This window comes from Anopheles cruzii, chromosome 2 (assembly GCF_943734635.1).
Source record: "Anopheles cruzii chromosome 2, idAnoCruzAS_RS32_06, whole genome shotgun sequence".
Lineage (NCBI taxonomy): Eukaryota > Metazoa > Arthropoda > Insecta > Diptera > Culicidae > Anopheles > Anopheles cruzii.
This window is the reverse complement of record NC_069144.1, coordinates 34810402-34826505: the sequence shown is the minus strand read 5'-3', so window position 1 is coordinate 34826505 and position 16104 is coordinate 34810402. Positions and strand designations below refer to the sequence as shown.

Below are 16104 nucleotides of genomic sequence, written 5' to 3'. Positions count from 1 at the left end.
AGGTTCTCGTATAGTCGGTAGGGTCTCGTATTGTTATTCAGGGCGATTAATTTAAAAAAAAAGATGTTCACTACAATGAACTTCAGAAAGTTTTATTACTCGAACTGATTAAAATTCGAACGGTCTCCGCAAACATGAATGTTTGGAAAGAAAATGGGTGAGCACCACGAAGTTTCCATTTCAACGCTGGTTTACTCTTTGAAAATAAATTACTTCAAATGCTACTTTTGTCTCACATATGAAACAAAGAGTACCGATTCTACAAAAGTCGCTTATTAACACATCGCACGTACCACCTCTACAAAACCATGATTTGCAAGCCAATTGATGCTCGGCCGCAATGCTTACCTACACGTAAACCATAATACCGGTCCAACGAATGTTGGTTTGATTGCCAATTTGAGTGAAAAGCAAACATTAAAAACCAACTGACTGTTAAACCATGCTTTTCACATTGCCCATTGCATTTTGAGGAGTGAAAGCGTCAGTGGAGAGCGGTAGCCATACCATGAATTTTATGCAGTATAATCAAATGTTTGCATGTTTTGAAAAAGTATGATGCACTGCAATGCACTCTCAATTTATGTTGATTCTATAGCTCTTCATTATTCAGCTCTACATGGAAAACAGTTCTAAGATCAATCGTTATTTCAATCTTGCCAATGTGCGGCTCGGTACAGCACATATAAGAAACGCGTGTTTCACTTAAGAAATTGTCACTTTACAAACAGTATTCTCCTTGTGACAAAGATTCAATAAAGCAAGCTTCACTTTCACTACACGCGCTTCGCACCGCTTTCACAATTGGGTCTGTCACGAAAAGGAACGATTCTTATAGGATCCCGCACATACGTCATATGTGTGTGGAACGGTAGGCATTATTTTGATTTGATTTGGTTACTGATTGACGGTAAATATTTTGTTTCAGTCATTTTGTACAGACGCATTGTTTACTTCGATTTATTTCCGTTCCGTCATTTTCTACAGACGGTTTGGATTCAATCACAATGGCTGCCGGTATACAAACGAACATACTTGAAATGATTATTTTAAGAGAAATCTAGCTTTTGTTTTCATTGAATTATTTTTGAATCCCTCGACAGCTACGGTAAACTTGAGTAAAATGTGTATATTGCCCATCCCTTAAAAATTAGATAGTTTGAACATGTTTTAGTATAACTGAAACAACAATAAATGTTTTTCTTATGAATCCTTGCTGATTCGCTACGGTTTTTCTTTGTCCCATGTTTAAAAACGCCCGCATTAGCTATAAATCATGAATTTTAGCCATGAATCATGACCATGATATGCCTTAAACAAACAACTTTAAAAACAAAAGAAAACAAACAAAAAAAGAAAACAGTAGCAATACCAACATTTTCGAAAGAAAATTTTCTATGACAATGTTCTGCGTGTACTAGTAATGCCATTGAGATATACAAAATATCGATACATACGGTGTCGTCGTCATTGTTACCAAAAAAACTCTTATTGATGGGCGGTGGAAGCAGAATTCTTTTAATAAATGGACATTTTGTCAGAAAGCGTAACGCAAACAGAAACGTAAGAACATCTGTAATGGGAAAATGAAAACTCAATAGCTGGTCGTCAGTTAGAACAAACTTTACCCGTAAAGTCTTGTTATTAGAATGCAATATATGACAGTGCAATATGTACTAGGCTGCTCATTAAATTCGGAGCCTCGATAACAGAGGGCTACGATACGATAACTGCTAGGAGTCTAATTTTTTTTGTCATATTGGTACACTATCCAAATGAACGTATGGAAAGTTTCATTTCAATCGGTCACTTACTTTTTTTTTACAAGCCTTTTAGTATCGACAGTATTTTTGTCACGTCACAGTCTTCCTTACAGCTGCTATGACGTCATCATTTGATGAAAACTGCTTTCCGCGCAGGATTTTTTTAGGTTTGAAAACAGATGGAAGTCGCTAAGGGCCAAATCTGATGAATAGGGTGGATACTCCAACAATTTGAACTTTAATTCATGGATTTTTGCCATTTGTTGCACTGGGTGCATTGTTCCATTTTTAGCGAATGCGGCACCCATTTTGCAAAAATTTTTTAAGAACCCAAAACTTCAGTCAAAATACTGGTTATACTGCTCAATGAGATGGCTAGGTCTTATATTAAATCTCTTTCAGTGGTTCGACGATTTTCGAAAACGATATCGTGTATTTTTTCTACGATTTGAGGTGTTGTGCCTTTTTTTCACGTTTTTGACATGGTTCGTCTTAAAGGCTACTACGACCATGTTTATACTCAGAAAACCCTCTTTTAACCCTCTAATTAAAGGTGAAGAGTCCTTATACACTTTTAATATTCGTTCATAATTTTCCTTGGCTTTTAAACCTTCCAAAAATAAAAATTAAATCATTGCACATACTTGATTTTTTCCATTGTAAAAAATACTGTGACATGTCGATACTAAATGGCTTGTGAAAAAAAAATTAAGTGACCGATTGAAATGAAACTTTACATACGTTCATTTGAAGAGTGTACCAATATCACAAAAAGAATCAGGCTCGTAGCAGCGCTCTTTCTTGTCGACGCTCCGAATTTAATGAGCAGCCTAGTATGTTACCATTAAACGATTTAAAGCCCAAACATGAAAACAAAACAATAATTTCATTTTTTTTCCTTCGGTCACTTACTGGGTAAACGGCTAGCTCTACATAAAAACATCGATCTAACCATAAGACATGAAAGTTTGTCATTTAGTAGATTTACAGGTTCGCGATTCGCACGTTCCGAAGTTCGTCGGAAAATTAACGACCAATATTGTTGTAAACTGTGGATCAATATTGGTAAACAGATTGTATTGTTATACAATGTGATAATCGTTCTTACTGCTATACACAAGTGTTGGATGGTGTCATTGTGTTATATGCAATTGGCCCTAATTGTTATTCGGAAGCTCGCCGAACTTTTTCTGCTGGGGCACATCGAATGTGCAATGCAATTAAAAATGAAGTCCATTCCATCCAAATTGACTCGCAACCAAAACCAGTGGCACGTATTTTGTAGTGAATATTCATTTGCCATAAAAACTGGTAACAGTTAATTTCGAAAAGTCGCCCCGTAAAGTCACCTGACACTGTGCGTTATGCGCTTGGCTTCGGTCAATGTCCATCGTGTAGAGAACGAGTCCCGTGTTCTCCCTCCAGGCGCTCCAAAAGGAACACTCGATGAGAGATCTTATCGGTTATACAAAATGTAAAGCCAATTTGCATGCTCGTTTGGCGTTTTGGTTTAATTATAACTTGTGTAATCATATTTAAGTTTTCCAATAAAAATTAACTGAATTTATGATTTAATTTCGTTCTCCCATGCCGGCACTCGCAGCGCTTGTTTGCTATCGGCAAATGAACCAACGAACCAACCAAACAATTATTTGCGTTGGCTAACCTTTGGTTCGGTTATCCCAAGTTGTAAAAATTTCCTCACTATATTAAAACGGTTGCATCACTTCAAAGGGTCTATTCAAAATATCGCATTTCTCAAAACGGAAGCTATTGTAAAATGGTCTGCATGTTCCATGTGTTTATTCGTGTCAGTTTTTATGCGTTTCTAAGCCATTAAATAGGCTTTCAATGTATGCACTTTCACCTGTGACGAATTTTTAAAAGGTTTTGCACACTATTGCATAGAATACGAGAAAAAATTGACCAAATAATCCGCACATGCTGATAGAGATCAATCAAAAATATCAAAGTGCTATGGATCAGGGCAAAATGAAGCGTGGTTTTGGACATGCCACAATTTGCAGTTTTCCCCAGATGTGCAGGTGTTTCAATGTTTTCAGCATTTTACCCAGAATTCAAAACGATTTAAGTTATCATCATTATGAAAACAAAATGATATGTATAGAAATCTCGAGCATTTGCTGATGTTTGGTTTTCAAAGAATGAATAACTTTTGCATGATAATTTCGATGAACGAGGGTAATTTATTTCATTTAAATCGTGTTCCAAGAACTACATCAGTAGTAACATTTTTCATTACTTGTTATTTGCAGTTGTCAACAGTTTCAACCACAGTATTATTACCAGGCCAAAAGCATTCATCAACGTAGACCTACACTCCACGTTCAACTAGCCACGAAAAGATTAATTTCTCCTAAATGCATCCTCATATTTCATATCCATGTTTCATAACCAAAGAAGGAGAACAGTAAATTTTACTAAGCTCTAGTCTTTGCGGAACTCGGGGCGACTCTACGGGGTGGATCGGTCAATATGTGTAATTAAAAGCTATTCGTCATACTTCGCCTTTCCGTGACCTACGCGTGGAAGTTGATTCTCAAAGGGCCTTGTTATAAATGATGTCGAGTAAATCGGCCAACACGCTGGAATTATTATGTCGTTTGGGTAGTGTGTCCATTTTTTCGACCGGTCCGAAAACCTTGACGCTGCCGTTCGCCTTTATTGTTTCGTCCAACTACACCCCGAAAGATAAATGACATCATCGGCTCGGATCGGCAAGAAAAACCCCAGATGCTGACATGAAATGATAATAAATTGACCAATCGAAACCGTCGAAATGTCTTTTGCGGCACCGGACGAAAACACAAAGATTCACGACCGCTTGATCTTGCAGGCTTTCGACCCGTTTTACGCCATCCTGGTAAGATGTATGTCGCCAATATGCAGATAGACCGGCATTTCTCTAATTCTACAAGAAATTGAAGCACACTACTCTTTTTCGTATATGTACGTTATGTTAAACTACAGTAAATTAGTAGTAGAGTAGAACTGGTAAAAAATTTAGTGTTGGTAATTGTTTTGTACTTGCAGACGCCTAGGGAAACAATAATGGGCTTGCGATATTGACACTAACACTATACTAAGTAAGTAGACCTAGTAAGTACTAGGTATAATGTCGTCGGAAACTTCTTTCCGGTTTTAGAGCATACCGAAGGTTGTAGAATAATATTAGTTACGTTATATTTTAAATATTATTGGTAGCGTGCTGCCATTTTTTTGAAACATTTTATTGTAAACGAAACAAGAATCCGAACTAAAATTAAAATCCATTTTTTCGTATTCATTAGCCTTCAACAAGATATGCAACATTTTCAACGCAATCGTCCTCGGCTACTGGCCATTATTTTATACCAGTTAGTCTCCTATTATTATGCTGCAATGATGCAGGAACCGACGTCTTCCGAATGATACCATAGGCTCTCCGCACATACCACTCTTTATCAGGGCTAGGTGCTCCACCAAAAGTCCTAAGGCAAGCAGGGTCCGTTAATACTGCCAATACGTGGGCTCTGCGGTGCGTCAGGGAGTTTGGCGCGGGGCGAACAACCGCGTCCAGTAAAAACCCCGAACGATAACAGTAAGCCACCCGGATAAGCGATGACCGACCTAAACTACGAACAAGGACATTGAAACTAGGCTCGCGGAACATACGCACTCTAAGAAGAGCAGGCATTTCGGTGAAACCTTAGCCACGTTACAAATAGGCCATCTTTCAAAAAGAGCTTGACAGCGGATCCAAACATGCTTTAAAAATAATGTTGGAGGATTTCAACGATAAAGTTGGTAAAGAGTCCCCACCAATGCACCATCCTTAAAATCTGAAACACGAGATAAGTAACGGTAATGATTGGTCAATTTTGCATCTGCAAGAAATCTGGTGATTGGAAAGAAACAAATTTGCACGAAATGGTATCCACAAATCTACGTTAATGTTCCCGGAGGGAGCTATTTATAGCGTCAACACTATCCGAGTCCGCTCAACACTAAGACGTGTCGAAATGTATACTTTAGATTCGAATTTATTAATTCGAAAACGGGGTACCGATCCTTCATTATGCTGAACTTTCCGCAGCACTGAATGTGTCCTATTCGGCGTAGCATTTGAAATTTAATTTTATACAATGAAATTATTTAAAAATAAATGTTCATTTAATTTCACACACATCTTAGTACCGAAGCTTTGTTGAACACCGAAGAAATTCAACCCCTCGTCCTTCTAGATGGGTGTCCTTGCCAGGTCATAGGTACCGTATTCCTCTACCAAGCTAGCCAACTTCCCTTCCATTTCCACAAACTCGCTCTCTTCCATGCCCTCGCTCATGTACCAGTGAAGAAACGCCTTCTGACGGAACATGGTGGAAAATTGTTTGGTAATGCGCCGGAACAGCTGCGTGATAGCCGTTGTGTTGGCGACGAATGTGGCCGACATCTTTTGGCCCCTTGGAGGTATGTCGCAAATTGCACACTTGATATTGTTCGGTATGAACGAGCTGAACGATCGCTGATTCTTGGAGCGCATTTCACTCATCTGCTCCTCAATGATTCGTGTGGACAACCTTCCTCTGAATATGGCAGCCGCGGTCAGATAAGTTCCACTCGCAGGGTTACAAGCGGCCATCAGGTTCTTGGTGTCGAATAGTTGGTGTACCAGCTCCGGCACAGTCGTTTGCCGATAACATTCCGCTTCCCGCGAGCAAAGCGGAGCGAGGCCAGGAACGAAAAAGTGCAGCTTCCGGTACGGGACCATGTTGGTGAGTAGCTTGCGCAGATCGGAGTTAAGCTGACCAGGATAGCGAAAGCTGCATGTAATACCGGCCATCGCTGTTGCCACTAAATGGTTTAGATCGTCCAGACCTGGGCTCGTCATACGGAGGGTGTTCGTGCAGATGTTGTACAGAGCTTCATTGTCGAGGCAAAACGTTTCGTCACTCGACTGGATCATCGAGCTAAGGGCCAACACCGAGTTGTACGGTTCCACCACTACTTCCGACACCTTCGGCGAGGGAATGACACTGAATGTGTTACGGATCTTACTCGGGTACAGATCGTGAAGATTCTCGAGCAAAAGCGTTCCCAAACCGGATCCGGTGCCACCGCCAATTGAGTGTACCAACTGGAACCCTTGCAAGCAATCGCATCCTTCAACCATTCTTCGAGCGGAATTCATGATTACATCCAGCAGCTCAGCTCCCTCGGTGTGGTAACCTCGGGCCCAGTTGTTTCCAGCACTAGTCTGCCCGCCAATGAAGCTGTCCGGCGAGAAGAGCCGCCCGTAGCTGGAGCAGCGAAGGTAATCTAGCGAACCTTGGTCCAGGTCTGCGAATACTGTCCTGGGAACGTAATTACAACACGGCGACTCGTCAAAGTACACATTGATTCGCTGTAGCGGCAAGTAATGATCGCCCACAAAACGCCCTTCTTGGTCCAAACAGTGCTCGTCGCAGATGTTTTCCCAGAAGCTTTCCGCAACACGATTACCGCATTGACCCAAATGAAACACTACAATTTCACGCATTTTAACGGGGTTTTTTTACTTTTCGAAAGAGTTTTCAACATAAATTTACAACACTTGTTCTGCACACTCAATTTACATTATTCCATTTCAAATATTATTCCAAACATTAATGGCCTACTAATTTTACTGAAAGGATAGTTCATGTCGTTTTATCGTAAAGTGAATTGTTGGTTCAATGCTTTTGATCGGAACGATATTTTCTGTGTGAAAAAAGAAATATCGTAATAAAAATAAAAAATTATAAAAAAATATAGAAAGAAATAGTTATCACGAATAAAAACACTTATCACGGTAGACATGCCAAAGAAGAAAAAGAAGTAAGTCATTGAGGGCACAATATCTTTGTATTCGAGTTGGATATTGATTTAGCATTCATGAGTACTTCAAATCTCAATAAAACTACAATATTTCTATTGCTGGAAATGCTATTATAGCTATTACCATTATTAAAATAACAATTTTTTTTATAACAATTATCATGAAATTAGTTTAAACAAAAGTGTACCATGCTCAAATAGTTCCGATAAAAAATTCTTATAGTTTCTTATACATGTCCAACAGCTGCCGATGTTTGGTCATTCTTCCACATCTCATCGCAAGAGTTCAGATTTGTCTAGGTATCGAAACAAAAACATTGGCCACAGACAGTCGGACACATTATCACTACTTGCGGTTCGGATGTGAAGAAGCGCACCCTACAAACCTCTATTAATTCAGTGCAAAATTGATGTACCCTAATTACCTGTGATTAAGATTGATGCTGTTTACTTGTGGCCATCGGCCGTATCGTATCGTTGGCGTTGGCCACAAATGAAAAGGATAAAACATTCAACAGCATCACAACTAGCCAAATGGGATCCGGTGTCCTATTCCACTGGGGGGAATACCGTAAATTGGAAAGTTAATTATTCATCAGGTTGCTCCCGGCCACCTTTCGCCGGAAAAGCGACATGGCTTTGTGGGTTTGATTTGTTGACCGTGAGGACCTGTGGTTGCCGTTTGGCGTGATGTATAGTTTTCTTGAGCGGAACTTTTGCGCATACCGAATGAGGTTACGCGACGCAAGGCACCAAACTTATTAATTACACTCGACGAATACCGATTTATTTCTGTAAAGAACCATTTCGCACTGGCACTGAAGAGCAATTTTTCATCGACTTTTACCAATTAGCTTCCTCGCTAGTTGATAAGTAAACTGAGCGAGCTTATCGGTGTTTTGTTTTTAGGCGTATTGCTTGAATTGGAGCGCTGGTTTTTCAAGCATGATTAGTACTGTTTAGATTGCCTCTAGCAGAAACTTTCAGTTTTTTACTACAGTTCTATTTTATAATTAAATTATTTGCAAGTCATTGAGGCATCATTAGGCAGCTTCTAATCACTGCCGCTTTTCCCCAAGATGAAACACAAACGCAGGCGTTACGATACTTCACTGATAGGCACGGTATTTAACAACTTCAAAAACATGAAACAAACTTATTTTACAAAATCAACGACAAACAATACATATAAATAACAGACTTCTATCCAGGACATTGTGCATATTTTAATTTGGTTGATCTTGAACATAAAAATACGCTACAACGGTCGTGGGATCAGTTCCATTTCCCTTGCATATCATATGATGAATTACCACTATGCGCGCTCATTGAACAGTTTAATTTCACCGTGCTACTCTGCTGCACTGGCTTTCTTTTTAAACGCGATTGCTTACAACCACTCGTGTGGCAGTAACGTCGGCATAAGAAACGCTGGAATTTCAATCATAATCGAGATTAACAATAATTAAACTCTTACCGACGGGTCACGCCTACAGCGGGCCGGCGCCATTCAGCCGTGGTCGTGCTCGATGCACGCCATGAATGTTGCATATGATTGGCTAATTAAGAACATTATTCTTGTGCATAATCCTATTATCATCGTGAAACACCACCCCATCATCAAAGAGATAAATCTCTATCCGGTGAAATGCCGATTTCCACCATTATTTACCACATCAATTCAATATTCATTAAATCCCGACCATTACCGGGACCTTTGGACACAACACCGTTTCGCGGTGCTGCCGCTACTGCTGCTCAGTCTTAACGAGATTTTTCCTGCCATCGCACCGTTAACCTCGCCCACATCTCCACATGCGTTTAATGTTTCGTTTTTTCGGTCGAAACGAGCAGCGATACAATTTCTCCGATCCCGATCCCGAAAACTGAGCATAAATGAGCCTTTCACCCTAACTTACCGGCTTTTCAACCAAGCGGATACCGGGCCGTGATACGAACCATTCCCGGACGATAATCCCTTAAAGCCCCAGCATAACACTTTTATGCGCCCCGTGGCTGTCAAGCACTGGTGCACACATAAAGGATGTTCGGCCATGCCATCGTGTGTGTTGGAATGTGGGATAGTGTGTCGATTCCGGGAAACCGAAGGGTTCTCCATTGGCGGGAAAAAACCTCAGGTGTCGTTTGAATTAAAATTACCGTCCTCGCTCGTTTCCGCCTTATTGAATATCGAAATGGTGAAAAACTTTAGCCCGAAGCGCGTGCAGGTCCGTGCTTCCGTTTACCGGAAATGGCCTAAGAGCAACTCGCCCGACTCCGGAAGGGCTGAGCCGGACCCAGGCAGGCTGCATCAGTAGATTCGCTCTCGCGGTTTCTGCTCGTGAAAGTTGTGCGCATTCTGAGCTACTTGGAATTAATTTTATTTTAATGGTGCTTTCACGAATTTAATTTCACCGTCATTCACATGCCGGCAATTTGTTCGTTGCGTTCGTGCCTACGTGCGATCGGGTGCGGAACCAAAATGGCCAACAAGCGATGAAAATTCCCCGACCCGTGTAGCAGTTGGTATCGATGGACACCGGAAAAACTGTCATGCGAACGAAATTGCCCTTCCGGACTGCAGCGGCTGTAGCTTAGTGCATCAATAAAAACGCGGAGAATTCTATTTGTGTTGTATTGTACTTGGCTTGGTTTGCTTTAGATTCACATGGCTCGTTCATGTGGCGTAATCTTGATAAAATCATCGAAGAATTTGTCCAATGCTGAGCCTAATTTATACCTAATTCTTCGTATTTATAATTGTAACTCTATGGTAGTTTTCTCAAACCGTACACATGCAATAATAAGTATATACTTGAACATGAAGTTATTAGTTTTCGAGAATTTTTTGTTACAAAAGTGTACAATTTAACGCAAATCTTTAAATAATTCATAAAACATGATGCAGATTGTTGCCGTCGGACAATGTAAGCACTTGGCTAAATTGGAAATGAATGGCATTATAATTATTTAACCTCTTTTAACTAAAAAAATTGTGTAGGTCGAGTTTTAAGGTGTAAACCGTAGAAAAATTGTTAATGTTGAGGACGTTAGACTCAACGCAGCACCAGGGAAAAGCTAGCAACCTTTCTGTGTCCTGCTCTTACCCACAGTGATGGCCCGAAACGAGCAAACTTTTTGTCTGTCAACAACTTTTCACTCTACTCCTGGCTCAAATGCTTCGTTAACATTGTCTGTTTTATTGAATAAAATATTAATATCAACGTTTTTTCTACACCCGGAGTATACAGTCGCGATGTTCGAAGCTTTCCATTTTTACCAACACACTGGCAAACTCGACAAGCTGCATCAACGACGAGCCACTTTACCGCTATTCTAAGCACTCCAGTTTCCGCAGGATAAAATCAACTAAAATTCCACAGGCATATGAAAAATGACAGAAAAAACAATACCGCCAGGGTCGGGAACCAAGAGAGCGGAACGGAACGATGGGCGGAACGCGCTGCAAAATACGGGGCCTCACACCGTCGGTGAGGGGTAAATGGGCAAACGAACTCAGCGACTTACTGCGAGCCAGCGACCGGGCGCATCCACTCCGATATCGCGCTATCTGGCACGGTACGGTTGCCAAAAATATAGTTGGTTTGAAGCGAGCATACTGCAGCCAGCAGCTACCACACGCCGTGCGACCCGCCGAGAACCATGGAGAACCTTCGCGCCGTTCTCTATCTTATCATGCAAGTAGTAAACTTTTATCACTCAATGCGACGCGGCTAGGCGTTGCTGTAGCGGTAAGTGTAGAGGCTGCGTCCACATGGTCACTATCGGCCCAGGACTTGGAGTAACGTACCAGAGGCTCGTGCTGAGTTGACACCTGCGGTGCTCTGGGTACCTGTGCCATGGTCTGGGTTTTCATTGTGCTGCGTTGTATGGTTGTGGAGTTTTTCTCTTGGTCTGGCTAAACCCGGTCTTTTCACCTCGCCACTTGATAACTCCTAAGCTTGGAGCACAGCCAAGCGAAAACTTTTCTAAACTAGATTATTGCATTATATATGCATCGTTCAGCGGGGTTCTTATCAACAAGAGCTTCAGCCTTTTACTTACAGCACTTTTTTATTCCAGTTTTTTTCTATTACAGTTCCGATAGTGTCATTTTTCTTTTTATTTTCTTCCTTTAAATAAATGTCGGATAAGTGGATACGTTTTGGACACATGTGGCTTACAAGTAGGGAATCCAACAGGAGCTTCACTGAAATATACGTAAACTAACTTTCCAAAAGCCCAACTAACACGTTTGCCTTGGTTTTGGATATTTCTAGCAAGAGACTGGGGAAAAAGCTTCACCATTACATATTTTCAAACAATTGCTAGCACTATGCCCTGGTCCTAACCTTGCACCACCTACAGCATATTTTCCGACGAGTTCCATACTGCATTCAGACTTCCTGAAAGGTAGCTTAACTATACTTAAGATTGGTTTTATGTGTAACGTGTTGTCTCTTGTTTCATAATTACGTCACTTTATGAGTGTTGTTATTAATTTACTACCACTATGATGTTCTTCCTCTGTTCCTCTTCCTCTCTTCCTGTGTTAATTGGTGGTTTTTTGTCACGAAATTCGAGCCATATTGCGTTGAACAATCATCGACTCATCGAAGGATCATCGCCTACGAAAGCCACTCTGAAAATTATTTCATCTGGCTTATCTTGGTGGATAACAAACAACCAAATAGTGTTTACATTTAAAAGATAATCGTTTATTGATTAGCATTGCGAATGTTTGTAAAATGTTATTTCTAAGGGTTTTAAAATATGCATTAATTCTACCGATGTACAAACTAATATTTCCCTCTTATCATTTATTCTCAGTGCTTATGATTTTGTTCATGTCTCACGGGTGTCTGTAGAGACGATCATGCAGTAAGTGATGCGTGAGGCTAATGAATGAATTAAGTGAGCGGAAGAATGATGCTGCACAAACGGAACTGCCCAATTTCGATGAGATTTCACCACTGATGCCAAGTTTCCAGCTATTAGTTTTATAATAAGTTATGCAATGGATGCCCCTGCTCTAAAGGAGTGCACCAAGGAAAAGGGTCCACTGGTTAGCGGTATTCTGAAACTAAAGAAAGGGTTCGTTATCTACATTCCACCGTTGGCCATTGATGGCATAGGGCCTCGTGGAGGATAACCTGCTGTGCGACTGACAGCCGGTGCCGCATATTGATAAGCAGCCATATATGCTCCATTCAATGGCACGCCTGGATGACTGTATGCTACGGCCGCGGGCATCGCGGGCGCCGCAGCTAACCCGAGACCCCCAGCAGGTGGTGCCCGCGAACGATCTGCTTCCGAGCGCCGAACTACCATTGCGCCAACGCTGGGATTGGACGCGTATGCACCGCTAGTGTACCCAGCCTGACTCGAGCCTACATAGCTGCCACCGTAACCACGATCATCTGTCGCGTAAGCTACGGCACCGTTATTGACAATGTATCCTCCTGCTCCCATGCCATTCGTAATCCTCGATCCGCCCATTCCGTAGCCAGTCGAACGCACCGCATTGCTATCCCGGTGATCTGAACGCCCGAACTCATCGCGTCGGGGATACTTCGGACCACGGTCGTCGCTTCCATTGCGAAAACCTCCGAGGTCACCCATCAGCTTGTGGTCGTTGAATCGGCTGCCTCCCATACGCCCACCACGTGGTCCACCACGATCGCGACCGCCCCCGTTGCCACCACGCATACGTCCGCCACCACCACGATACCGACCGCCACTGCGAGCGTATTCGTGTAACTCCGGATTGATGTACTGCCGCCGGAAGACATGGGAAGAAAAAAAAACATGACAATATTGGAAAGCAAAAAGCAAAGATACTAGGGAAAAGTACCTGATTTGCGTCTTGCAGGACGCTTATCAAGTCGCTGGCCTTCGAGGCATTGGCTGGAGTGAAAAATGTGTACGATGTGCCCTTGTTCGTCGAGCGACCCGTTCTGCCGATCCGATGCACGTAGTCTTCGGTATTGTTGGGGAAGTCGAAATTGATGACGAACTTCACGTCGTCGACATCTTTTGAGAAGATAAAGAAACGGTAAACATACACAAATTGTTAAAATAACGACAAATAAACATACTTTTAAATTAGTCGCCTTTTGAGCATGATACAACACAACACTCAAATCGTTAATGAATGATAATATGATAATCAAAAGATCCACAAACAAACGACAGTCGTTGATGATCAAAATCATGTTTGTATAAACTTTTACTTTACTTATTCTTTAAAAATACTAATCCTTTTACGTACTCGAAAGCCTGTCTGGGAGATCTGGTGCTCTTAATATTTTGCAGTAAATCTGGTTTGGGTTTTTCTATTTTATTATGAGCTACAGTTGAAAGACAATCGCATACGATACTTTTCAAAATTTCTATTCGTATGGTATGGCCTCTCGTCTGTACATTCCTTGCATTTCAGAGCGCCATCTTAAGATTGGAGCCTTCTCCACTATCCCTGGCCTTACCCTTCCTTCTTATTCAAACTATCTTCGTTGATTGACTAATCGGCATACCAAGGCACATAAAATATGACAAGACTTTCCCTTTCGTAACATTTCCGAAATATTGATTATAACGATTCTTCAACAGTTGCGTTACAAGACGAGTCATATCGTATGGAACACCAAAATGGTCAACAGTCATTTGATTTATTTAATAGAAGAAAATGCTGAAATATGTACCAAACCTACAATATATAATTACTATAATAATTAAGAGATTCTCACCTAGACCACGGGAGGCGACATCAGTTGCCACGAGCAGCCCATTGGTCGAACGACGAAAAGTGTTCAGCACGTAATCGCGATCCTTCTGCGACTTGTCACCGTGTATTCCGTCCGCCCGCCATCCCTGGCGACGGATAATGTTTACGATCTTGTCCACCTTGCGTTTCGTTTCGACGAAAATGATCGCCTTGTTGTCGTGCTGGGTGGACATCTTCTCCAGCATCATGAACAGCCGACTCTCCTTTTCGTACTCCTCGCAGCACTCGATCACCTGCAGAATGTTCTCGTTTGCAGCCAGATTCAGAGATCCGATGTTGATCTGTATGTAGTCGCGAAGGAATTCCTCGGCCAACTTGCGGATCTCTTTCGGCCAGGTAGCAGACCACATCAGCACCTGCCGATCGGGACGGATTTGGGAGATGATTTTGCGAATCTGCGGCTCGAAGCCCATGTCCAGCATTCGGTCCGCCTCATCCAGCACCAGATACGTGCAGCGCCGAAGATTCGTTTTTTCCCCCTCGAGAAAATCGATCAACCGACCGGGTGTGGCAATGACGATTTCAACACCGCGGCGCAGATCACTCTCTTGCGGGTACTTTGAGGCTCCGCCAAAAACGCAAGTGTTGTGAACGCCCATCCGGCGTCCAAAATCGTCGCTAACCTGCTTGATCTGCTGGGCCAGCTCTCGAGTAGGTGCCAGCACCAGTGCAATCGGTCCGTCACCGCGCGCGAGCCGTGGCTGGTTACTAATGTGTACCAGGGCCGGCAGAATGTAAGCCAACGTTTTTCCACTGCCAGTCTTCGCAATACCGACCATATCGCGACCACTCATTGCCATCGACCATCCGACGGCCTGGATGAAGGTTGGCTCCTGAAACCCTTGGCGTGCAATTTCATCGAGCATAAACTGCGGAAAGCCACTCTCGTGAAAGTGTAGAATCGGCGAGGGAATATTCTTGCCAATGACAGTAATCTCGTTTTTGTCAAGATACTGGTTCACTTCGGCCCTGGAACGGTTCAGGACGCTACTTGCTGGCTGGAAAAAGTTTTTCTGAAACGCTTCCAGATTCAACTGATCCCAGTGTATGCTGCGCAAGTTTTCGCCATTTCGTTCCATTCGATCGAAACGCTTCTCCACGCGCCCACCATTGCGTTCGTTGCGACGCATCAGGGTGGAGATACCTCCGGCACCAAAACCACGACTATTTCGCTCAGCGCTACGACTATCGCGACCAACACGGCGGTTCCTGCGCGATTTAAGCAAACGTTAGAGAGCTTATCGACAAAAATCCACGTGCAACTTATGCTGTATATGTCACATACATCATTTAGGAACTATATCGAGCCTCGAAGCATGCACAAATCACTGAATATCGAAAATCGCAAACTATGCTTCGGCTGTTTGTACACTTTCCAAGATGGCGAATGGTGGAAAAGTTTTGTTTTGCCCACATTTGATCTGACAATGCAACCGAAGAAAGGTTTGACGTTTGGGCGGAATAAACGACACCAAAGTGAGCTATTCTGCGATGAGCCGTTTGCTTTGAGCAACAATGCGTTGCTGACGATTCTCATGTTTGTTTAATCATTTGTACACGATAAACCAACAATCGCTTTATATAAAGTTTAAATACACCTTTGGAGACATGCTATTTTTCGTCACCTTTGTTTTGGTTTTGTAAAACGATAATATGTTCCAGGCCCATAAAAGGCCCAATAAAACGATAATAAACTTGAAC

At 42.1% G+C, this 16104-nt stretch overlaps 2 protein-coding genes across 2 annotated transcripts; both read right to left on the bottom strand.

The window, feature by feature from the left end:
- Window positions 1–6003: 6003 nt before the first annotated feature.
- Window positions 6004–7302, bottom strand: LOC128278936 (tubulin beta chain-like). The gene has a single exon (XM_053017659.1). It carries the CDS (start codon window positions 7300–7302, stop codon window positions 6004–6006), a length of 1299 nt encoding a protein of 432 aa, XP_052873619.1.
- A 4400-nt stretch (window positions 7303–11702) lies between these two features.
- On the bottom strand, window positions 11703–15794 carry LOC128277892 (uncharacterized). Its single transcript, XM_053016495.1, has 4 exons — window positions 15689–15794; window positions 14366–15612; window positions 13474–13652; window positions 11703–13394 (listed from the first exon to the last, which is right to left on the bottom strand). The coding sequence occupies exons 1-4, from the start codon at window positions 15691–15693 to the stop codon at window positions 12723–12725; spliced, it is 2103 nt and encodes a 700-aa protein (XP_052872455.1). The 5' UTR covers window positions 15694–15794; the 3' UTR covers window positions 11703–12722.
- Between the last annotated feature and the right edge of the window lie 310 nt (window positions 15795–16104).